At 46.7% G+C, this 11,318-nt stretch overlaps 1 protein-coding gene across 1 annotated transcript; it reads right to left on the bottom strand.

Annotated features, from left to right (window-relative positions):
• Positions 1-2,381: 2,381 nt before the first annotated feature.
• Positions 2,382-7,023, bottom strand: LOC149462021 (uncharacterized). The gene has a single exon (XM_089677504.1). It carries the CDS (start codon positions 6,809-6,811, stop codon positions 3,467-3,469), a length of 3,345 nt encoding a protein of 1,114 aa, XP_089533630.1. The 5' UTR covers positions 6,812-7,023; the 3' UTR covers positions 2,382-3,466.
• Positions 7,024-11,318: the final 4,295 nt, after the last annotated feature.

Genomic DNA, 11,318 nt, shown 5'->3' with positions numbered 1-11,318 from the left:
CACGCAGAAAAGAGCTCTCAGAAGACCTACGATCAAGAATTGTTGACTTGCATGAAGCTGGAAAGGGTTACAAAAGTATCTCCAAAAGCCTTGATGTTCATGTGTCCACGGTAAGACAGACTGTCTACAAATGGAGAAAGTTTAGCACTGTTGCTACTCTCCCTAGGTGGGGTCGTCCTGTAAAAATGATTGCAAGAGCACAGCGCAGAATGCTGCATGAGGTAAAGAAGAATCCCAGAGTGTCAGCTAAAGACCTACAGAAATCTCTGGCACATGCTAACATTTTTGTTGACACATCTACAATAAGGAAAACATTAACCAAGAATGGAGTACATGGGAGGATACCACGGAGGAATCCATTGCTGTCTAAAAAGAATATTGCAGCACGTTTGAAGTTTGCAAAAGAGCACCTGGATGTTCCACAGCACTACTGGCAGAATATACTGTGGACAGATGAAACCAAGATTGAGTTGTTTGGGAAGAACACACAACACTATGTGTGGAGAAAAAAAGGCACAGCACACCAACATCAAAACCTCATCCCCACTGTAAAACATGGCGGAGGGAGCATCATGGTTTGGGGCTGCTTTGCTGCCTCAGGGCCTGGACGGATTGTTGTCATTGATGGGAAAATGAATTCCAGAGTTTATCAAGACATTTTGCAGGAAAACGTACGACCATCTATCCGCCAACTGAAGCTCCGCAGAGGATGGGTGATGAAACAGGACAATGACCCAAAGCATACAAGTAATTCAACAAAACAATGGCTGCAACAGCACAGAATACGCCTTCTGGAGTGGCCCAGTCAGAGTCCTGACTTCAACCCAATTGAAATGCTGTGGCATGACCTTAAGAGAGCGATTCACACCAGACATCCCAAGAATATTGCTACACTGAAACAGTTTTGTGAAGAGGAGTGGTGCAAAATTACTCCAGATCGTTGTGCAGGTCTGATCTGCAACTACAGGAAAAGTTTGGTTGAGGTTATTGCTGCCAAAGGAGGGTCAACCAGTTATTAAGTCCAAAGGTTCACATACTTTTTCCTTCCTGCACTGTGAATGTTTACATGTTATGTGCAATTAAACCATGGTAACATCTAATGTTTGTGTAGTATTATGTTCAGCAGACTGTGTTCTTCTATTGTTGTGACTTAGATGACGTTCAGAGCACATTTTATGCCCAATTCATGCAAAACTCCACGTAATACCAAGGGGTTCACATACTTTTTCTTGCAACTGTACGTGGGAACTCTACCAAAATATTGCAAAAGTAGGCATACCCTTTTCAGTAACTTACATAGGTTGTTTAAATTTCACATGGATTCCAAGCAGAAGCAACATGTCGTCATTGAGTTCTTGACGAAGGCGGAGTGCAGACTGTCCAACATTGATGATCTCTCACTGTTTTGCCTTCAATTCCATTTTTCCCCCTTCTTTAAACTTCTTCATCCATTTGTGCACATTGCTCTTGTCAATTGTGTCATCTTCATAAACATTTTGTAGCCTTCTGTGGATGTTGGACAGTCGGCACCCTTCCTTCATCAAGAACTCAATGACAGCATGTTGCTTCTGCTTGGGATCTATTATTTACCTGCAATTAAAAAGAAGAGTTACTATAGAGGAAGAGTTACTCTACCAACATGTGAAATTTGAATGTCCTATGTAAGTTGCTAAAAAGGTTATGCCCATGTGTCAAGGATTCGCTTAAAAACGTCACCCTGTCACGTGTCCACCACACGCCACGCCCACAGCGACTAGCTAACCGTGACGCACGCGTGCGGCCGCGACAGGGTGGTAAAGAGGGGATAATAAAGGGGATTTACACTTAAATATCTCAAACCGTATATAAGATCAGCCGTGATACCTTTTCACAGCCCGCACTACCTCTGGCCACCACCGGATGGAGACTCCACTCCAATCCAGCTGGTCAACCACACACTGGCAGATACGATCTTACATACAACCTGGTGCCCTGATTAGAGTTGAGGACCAGCTTAGTAATCACACACCCTTCTAAAGGTCCCTTCAGCTATCCTAGCTTGAACCCCGGTGTTGATAACCCTTCCACTGTCCACACACCCCCACACCAGACGCACCACACAGGTAGCCTGCCACCACCCAACAGTTTATCCGCAGAATGGTCTGTTGAGACACCACACACACACAGATCTTCGCCTGGCAGATCTGTTACCTTTGCAATCTGCGTGCAATCTGCCCACTCACAGTGCAGTTGCATACAGATTGGCAATGAGCTTAACCGAGCGTTTTAAAGGCACTAAAATACAATATAATATAACCCAATCTAATCTCTCCGATCTAGTCTCTCTGATCTAATCTCTCCGAAGATATGAGCACGTGCTTAAGTACACAGAAGTTCACTAATTAATTTTAAGATTTAATTTCCCAAAGTGGGCAGTGCATAAAATATGTACAAAATATAACAAGATACAGAAATACAAAAGATATAAGAAGACACACAAATGACTAATTACTATAAAATAAAAGGGAATAAAAAGACAGAATAACACTTTACCCTGCGGCTGGAGCAAGCCAGAAACTTGGCAATCCGCTAGTCAATCGAACCAGCTCCGTACGAATCACCCTGTCCAAATGTCCGTGCGTTCAATTTATGGCGATTTGGACATGGGCGGGACATTAGTCTTCGGCCAATTGACTCTGGGGGAGGTGGTCCTGACCTGCCCACAAGAGGTACTGTGTATGGACCTGCCCAAGTTCAATTGGGCCGAGACTGGCCTGAACACCAAGTCGGGGATTGGATTTCTGACACCAGCGTGTCAGCCCGATCGCAACAGTACCAAACACCATCTGACTGTCGCACCCCCGCGTCATCTAATCATTCCATACATTTCCCTGGCTTCCTCCCCAAGCCACAAATATGATTCTTATATGTAAATGTAGTGCACAGAATGGTCTGCACAAAGGAAGCATTTCCATCTCTCTCCAACTAATATTTTGGCTTTTATAAGAGATTAAACATACTTCTTTGATGTGAATATTACTTATAGAGTTTTCCATCAAAGGCAGACAGTCTGTCTGCTGTCACTGGTTTTCCTCAGAAGGTGATAACCTGATTGACACACACAAGTTGTCACATCCAGGAACCTGGCTTTAGACTAATTAATGCTAAATGATGATTGGGTCTGTAAGGCCTATTGAGGAATTGTGTATACATACACATCTGTATCCCAGATCATTTGTTTGTACCTTCTATTCATTTCCCTACTGCCCAGGGGGCTCAATGTACATCCTTAATGACCAGACTGTTCCTGCACACACCTTTGTAATGAAAGGACCTGACATAATCTAATCTACTCAACCTGTCATGGCTATGATTCCATATTTCCACTCAAATCTTACATGTCCGTTACAATAAATTTTACATGTCCGTTACATCTCCCCTCTTCCAGATGACGCATAGCTGAGCCTAAACGGGTTGGCTAACGCGTCTACATGGAAGGTTCCCTAGGTTGGGGGGGGGGGTTCTCCCAACTAAAGTTTGACACCGCTGACAGCTCAGCCCATCCCCCTGCCGATGGGGAAGGGCTTCTGCCCAGTTCTCTGACTGATCCCAAAGGGTTTGGGTCACCACTGGCCAGCAGATCCCCCTGCGGATCCATTTCATCTGCTGGCCACCGACTATCGACTGGACGGGTACTGGCAAACCTGTCATTGTGCGCTGTCAACATTTTCAGCCACTGGCCAGGGTCATCTGGTGGTTCGCCATTGGCTGCGACACCCAGATGCCTGAGCCTGACATAAGGTTGTTCCTGGGTGATCTGGACCTGGTTCCATGGCTTGGATACCAGAACCTCCACCCTTGGACCTGTCTCCCACACTTCTGCTCTTTCTGCCTCAGCCAGAGACTGGTCAGCACAACCCCTGAGTTCCTCCAGCCTGACATCAAACCTATCAGCCAGCAAGAATACAGGGTTGTCAGCTCCAGCCTCTGAGAAAGCAGATTCAGAGGGGGTCAGTGTTCCCCCGTCATCCTGTGATCCTTCCCTTGCTGTGCACAGCAATGAGTCCTCAATCATGATACTCATAGCTGTGGGGACAAAGGATAAATCCACAGACTTTACTCCACCAGGGGTCATCCTCTGACCCGTGCCACACCCTTCTACTCTGTCCTCCTCAGCAGAACATCTGTCAGCACCACACCTGAGCTCCTCCGGGCCGACCTCAAACCTATCAGCCTGGAAGGACTCAGTGATGTCAGCTGCAGCTGCTGAGGTGGAAGACACTGATTGGGCTGAATTCACTCCAACATCCTGCAGACTTCCCTCTGCAACACACAGAAATGAGTCTGCACTGGCAGCACCCATGACTGTGGTGACAGAGGGGAAGGTTACAGGAGGAAGGATTCCACTAGGGGTTATCCTCTGACCCACGTCACTCACTTCTACCCCGTCCTCAGCAGAGCGTCTGTCAGCACACCTGAGTTCCTCTGGGCTGGCATCAGATGTAACAGCCTCTGGAAACTCGGTGCCGTCAGCCACAGCTACTGAGGGGGTAGAGTCAGAATGAATCAGACTTAAACCCTCACCCTGTGGTCCCTCCTCTGTGCTCCACAGTCCAGGATCCAAAATGGCATTACTGGTATCTGTGGTGTCAGGGGAGCGGACAACAAAGAACTTCATCCCACAAGGGGAGAGGGGCACACAACACTGGTCTACTGAAACCAAATGTGCCTTTTCCCCGGGGACTTCAGAAGAACATCCTGTTGCTTTACATAGGGGTAAACAACCAAATTCCTTTTGCCCATGCACCCCCATCCTGCTATCCACCGCTGGCGGTTCTTCAGCCAGACCTCTGAGATCCTCTGGGCTGCCATCAATTCTCACAGCTCCAGGGGACTCAGAGCTATCTGCCACAGGTGCCAGGTAGACAACAGTCTGAGGAGACCTTAGGCCCTCTGGGCCAGGTTCACAAGGGTCCAACCCAGCTAGATTGGGCCCTTCCACAGACAGTTCCTCTGTAGCAGTGGGCAATGACTGGTCCGGGGCCACCTGGTGGGCACCCCGAGTCACCACTGCACCAGAGGGAAGGTCTGCCTTGCACATGTCATTACATTCATCATCACATAAACCATTATCAGTTGCAGAGTCCTCTGTGATTTTAAACTCTTCTCCAGGCCTTGACTCCAGACATCCACTAGAGCCAGGCCCTGGTACACAGTCCTTCACCCTCTGACCCTCCCCAGAATCCCCAGTCTTCATGGAGTCTTCAATCAGTCTTTTACATGAGTCCAGGGCCTCAGGTGGTGAGGTAGGTTCTAGGGGTGCTTGATATGGCTCATAATGGGCTACCAACCGTCCCAGGTCAGTACCCAATAATACTCTCGTGGGAATGGCATCTGTTACACCCACTTTTCTCATTCCTCTCCCAGCTCCCCAGTCTAAATAAACACAGGCCGTGGGGACAGCTGGGTTGATGCCCCCAACCCCCTTCACAGTCATGGTCTTACCAGGAATAAGATCCTCAGGGCTCACCAGTTCTGGATGCACTAAAGTCACCTCCGCTCCGCTGTCCCTCAGGCCGGTGGTAACTCTGCCACCCACAGTGACAGGCTGCAGGTTATCGGCGAGCCCTCTTGCATTCCTGGAAACACACAAAACAGTAGACTCCAGGCGGGTTGTCTTGGTAGAAGGTGGGACAGCCTTCTTTTTCTCAGGGCAGGATACACTGAGATGACCTATCCGGTGGCACAAAAAACATCTCCGGGTATCCACAGTTGTTGGGGCGGCTCCTAAAGGTCTGGATGCCTTGGTCTTCTGGATGTCTGGAGAAGAGCGGCCAGTTGCCTTTCCTCCCTTCCAGCTGGGTTCAGTAGTCCTCCAGGTGCTAGGCATTCTGTTAGCCGCATAGGAGTCAGCTATTTCTGCTGCTTGATCCACTGTCTTGGGATCTCGGTCAAGTACAAACTGCCTGACCTCAAAAGGACATGTCTGTAGGAACTGGTCCTTAATCATGAGTTCCTGTAGGGCGCCAAAGGTGCTTACGGACAGTCCCTTTAGCCATTGCTGGAAAGCAGTGCGCTGACTGCAGACGAGGTCCATGTAGCTGTCATTAGGACCTCGATGCAATGTCCTGAAACGCTTGCGGTACACCTCTGGCGTGAGCTGGTACCGTTTAACAATGGCCTGTTTAAGAGTCTCATAGTCCCTTTCTTGGCCCTCTGGAAGACTCAGAAGCACATCCAGGGCCTTGCCTTTCAGTCCTGGGATGAGGTACTGTGCCCATTGCTCCTTGGGCAGGAGGTATTGACGACAAGTCCTCTCAAACCCTTGTAAAAAAGTGTCCATATCCCCATCCACGTCCATGGTGGGGAATTTGTCCAGGGAAACTCTGTGTATCCGTTCTTCCCTGGACTCAGTGTTACCAGCGGACCGGTTCTGCTGCAGCCGGAGTTTTTCTAGCTCCAGTTCATGTCGCCATTGTCCTTCCCGATCTTTTCGTCTGTCCTCTGCTTCCCGGCGCTCCGAAATGAACTTGATGCGTAATGCTTCACTGACTGGGCCCAGCAGCTGTAGATCATCCCGCAGGGACAACGAATGGGCTTCCAGTTGGCCCTCTCGGATGGCACCACGATCCACATCCGGTGACTGGGAAAGCGGCTGTTCCACATCCTGTGGCTCCACATCCAAGTCTCGCTCCTCCCCGTCTTTCTCGACCAGGGCATGTATCATCTGCTCCTTTGTCTGGTCCCTTGTGGTCGGGATACCTCTGATCTCGCACAGATTCATCAGGTCATCTCGACTTTGCTTCTTGTAGCTGATTACTGTCTCAGCCATTTTGCCAAAATAAAAGATAGAAAAGAAAAACAAAGAAAGGGGGGGGGAGCAAATAGCCAAGTATGTCTTCTACAAAACAAAAATTATGCACTGAGTGAGCTTCTGTAGGTCAGTCACTTCTACCGAGCTTCTAACCTTTAGTACACGGGTTACATGAATAAACCATGCACTAATGTATTAAGCAGATCCCGCACGCTGCCGCCAACTGTCAAGGATTCTGTTAAAAACGTCACCCTGTCACGTGTCCACCACACGCCACGCCCACAGCGACTAGCTAACCGTGACGCACGCGTGCGGCCGCGACAGGGTGGTAAAGAGGGGATAATAAAGGGGATTTACACTTAAATATCTCAAACCGTATATAAGATCAGCCGTGATACCTTTTCACAGCCCGCACTACCTCTGGCCACCACCGGATGGAGACTCCACTCCAATCCAGCTGGTCAACCACACACTGGCAGATACGATCTTACATACAACCTGGTGCCCTGATTAGAGTTGAGGACCAGCTTAGTAATCACACACCCTTCTAAAGGTCCCTTCAGCTATCCTAGCTTGAACCCCGGTGTTGATAACCCTTCCACTGTCCACACACCCCCACACCAGACGCACCACACAGGTAGCCTGCCACCACCCAACAGTTTATCCGCAGAATGGTCTGTTGAGACACCACACACACACAGATCTTCGCCTGGCAGATCTGTTACCTTTGCAATCTGCGTGCAATCTGCCCACTCACAGTGCAGTTGCATACAGATTGGCAATGAGCTTAACCGAGCGTTTTAAAGGCACTAAAATACAATATAATATAACCCAATCTAATCTCTCCGATCTAGTCTCTCTGATCTAATCTCTCCGAAGATATGAGCACGTGCTTAAGTACACAGAAGTTCACTAATTAATTTTAAGATTTAATTTCCCAAAGTGGGCAGTGCATAAAATATGTACAAAATATAACAAGATACAGAAATACAAAAGATATAAGAAGACACACAAATGACTAATTACTATAAAATAAAAGGGAATAAAAAGACAGAATAACACTTTACCCTGCGGCTGGAGCAAGCCAGAAACTTGGCAATCCGCTAGTCAATCGAACCAGCTCCGTACGAATCACCCTGTCCAAATGTCCGTGCGTTCAATTTATGGCGATTTGGACATGGGCGGGACATTAGTCTTCGGCCAATTGACTCTGGGGGAGGTGGTCCTGACCTGCCCACAAGAGGTACTGTGTATGGACCTGCCCAAGTTCAATTGGGCCGAGACTGGCCTGAACACCAAGTCGGGGATTGGATTTCTGACACCAGCGTGTCAGCCCGATCGCAACAGTACCAAACACCATCTGACTGTCGCACCCCCGCGTCATCTAATCATTCCATACATTTCCCTGGCTTCCTCCCCAAGCCACAAATATGATTCTTATATGTAAATGTAGTGCACAGAATGGTCTGCACAAAGGAAGCATTTCCATCTCTCTCCAACTAATATTTTGGCTTTTATAAGAGATTAAACATACTTCTTTGATGTGAATATTACTTATAGAGTTTTCCATCAAAGGCAGACAGTCTGTCTGCTGTCACTGGTTTTCCTCAGAAGGTGATAACCTGATTGACACACACAAGTTGTCACATCCAGGAACCTGGCTTTAGACTAATTAATGCTAAATGATGATTGGGTCTGTAAGGCCTATTGAGGAATTGTGTATACATACACATCTGTATCCCAGATCATTTGTTTGTACCTTCTATTCATTTCCCTACTGCCCAGGGGGCTCAATGTACATCCTTAATGACCAGACTGTTCCTGCACACACCTTTGTAATGAAAGGACCTGACATAATCTAATCTACTCAACCTGTCATGGCTATGATTCCATATTTCCACTCAAATCTTACATGTCCGTTACAATAAATTTTACATGTCCGTTACACCATGTTACAGACCTCATACTTTAGGGTCTGTGTTGTCAGTTTTTGGCCTTGTGTTGATGGCACCAGTTTGACATCAGTTTAAGATGCTTCTGAGATCATTTATTATTCATTGACAAGTTTATTGGATCTGCAGTTGACCTCCTTCTGACTTGTATTTGACCTTTTTGTTGACCTACATTTGAACTGGTTCAAGCTGGTTTTGCATCCCCATAGACTTGTATTATTATGTAAAACCCATCAGACTTGAACAAAAGCCATCAACAAAGGCCTTTAAAAATGAAGCCTGCTCAGGAAAAAGCTGTTCCTCAAAATACCACCCATCCCCCTCTAGCTAATCCTTTCAGTAAATAACAGGAAAAAATCTGCCCCAAGTATTCACCTGAAACCATGGTCACATGAAGTGCTGGGTACTAGGTCTATATTCTTCTGGAGCTTAGTGTGAGAGGGTTCTTCTCCGAATGCCCACGTCGCTGCCTGGTGAGGTGGACTCTTCCCATTGTGTCAATGGACGAGGTCTTCACTGGTCCTAAAGACTCCAGTGCAGCCATGGTGATGCCACATGACCGGACCAGACTGGTCAATCACCTCTCTTCAATTCCAGAAGAGGTTCACATTCAGATTCAGAATAGTTTATTAATCTCAAAGGAACCTCAAAGGGTCATGTGTTGGTGGATTCAAATAAGTTAAAAAAAGGCTTAGAACTTTTTATTTAATAGAAATAGCTGGGAGGGACAGGAAAATGTTTCAATTTGACAGGAGACAGGCTTTAGGCAATTTAGAGACCTATAATGGTTTTTGCAGATACACTGTACATATATAAGAGATGTAGCCATTCTAGGTAAATGATAGGTAAATGATAAAGCTCTGGTGTGAACAGGTGTGAACAGGCATTTGTTTTTGATAATCTGCCAAAGGCTCTGTACTCTCTGGCACAGTAGCAAAACGGTAAGGCATTGGTTTTGTAGAACAAAGATCATGGGTTTAATCCTTATCTGTGCCTGATTTTACCTTCTCTGAAATCTTTCAAGTGCCTATGTAACAAACGGGCGGACTGACCATTTGGAAACTATGGCACTGCCCGAGGGCCTGGGGTCAGTAGGGTGCCCCATGAGATGCCCCGGTACCTTTTTCATAGGCTTTTTTGAGTTTGGGCAAGGACACAGGGGCCCCATGATCCCCTATTGCCCGAGGGCCCCATGAGGTGTCAGTCCTCCTCTGGTAACAAATACATTTCCTATATGTCACAACCTGAGTGAGATTTTGGATATGAAGTCGGCTAAAGGATAGCTATCAGAGTGTGGTAGTAAATGATGACATTCGGGACAGAGAGAAATCACTGGCAGTGTGCCACATGGCTTAGAACTAGGTCCAGTCTATAAATTATATAACTGAAGGTTTGGTGGGCAACATATGCCTTTTGCTGACGACACAAAGGTGTGCAGTAAGGTAAATATCTGTGGAGGTACTTGTAACATGGAACATGATTTAGCATTGCTAGAAAACTGGCCAGCAAAGTAGAAACCAGTTCAATGTTTCTAAGTGTAAAATAATGCACTTACGGAAAAAATAACCCTCTCACAGAGTACAAAGTACACAGAGTACATGGTTAGCCACAATTGTAGAAGAAAAAAACTTGGAGATGCTGTTTTCAGACGATTGCAAAAAGAGCAAACAGTATGGCCAGGATGTGGGGAAAACAAAAAGAATTACAAAGTGATCACCACAGGGATCTATCATCAGCAGGAGGAAAGAGGTCCTGATTACTCTATATAGATCTTTATATCGCTAGAGGGATCACCTGCAGGAGGAAGGAGGTCCTGATTACTCTATAAAGAACTTTGGTTATCACTAGAGGGATCACCAGCAGGAGGAAGGAGGTCTTTATTACTCTATAAAGATCTTTAGTTATCACTAGAGGGATCACCAGCAGGAGGAAGGAGGTCTTTATTACTTTATAAAGATCTTTGGTTATCACTAGAGGGATCACCAGCAGGAGGAAGGAGGTCTTTATTACTCTATAAAGATCTTTAGTTATCACTAGAGGGATCACCAGCAGGAGGAAGGAGGTCTTTATTACTCTATAAAGATCTTTAGTTATCACTAGAGGGATCACCAGCAGGAGGAAGGAGGTCTTTATTACTCTATAAAGATCTTTGGTTATCACTAGAGGGATCACCAACAGGAGGAAGGTCCTGATCTCTCTATTTAAATCTTTAGTTATCACTAGAGAGATCACATTCTAAATTCTCCACTGCAGGTGGTGTTCAACCGTAGAGACAATGCAGATGGAAGTTGAGGAAACTGGGTTTCTCTATGACTCGGTCACACAGGGCAGTGATCCAGCTAAATGCTATTGACTCATGTGACCCTGGTGGCCATATTTGGTCAAGCAGAGTCTATTTAAGACTCTGACCCCAGGTTTTGGTGCACTTTACACAAGTGGCCAGTGGTGGGACAGGTTAAGAGCACTAGCAGTAGGGAGAGATTGCGGTGGAGTAGGAAGAGAGCAGGGACTATGCCTATGCTCTCAGGAAGCTTCCCCTTTGAGGTGGACTGGCCAGGCCACACTCTGCTCCT

Source organism: Staurois parvus, unplaced genomic scaffold, assembly GCF_062004578.1.
Source record: "Staurois parvus isolate SC_StPar_1 unplaced genomic scaffold, SC_StPar_1.0 ptg000187l, whole genome shotgun sequence".
Taxonomy (NCBI): domain Eukaryota; kingdom Metazoa; phylum Chordata; class Amphibia; order Anura; family Ranidae; genus Staurois; species Staurois parvus.
This window is presented reverse-complemented; position numbering and strand designations above follow the sequence as displayed.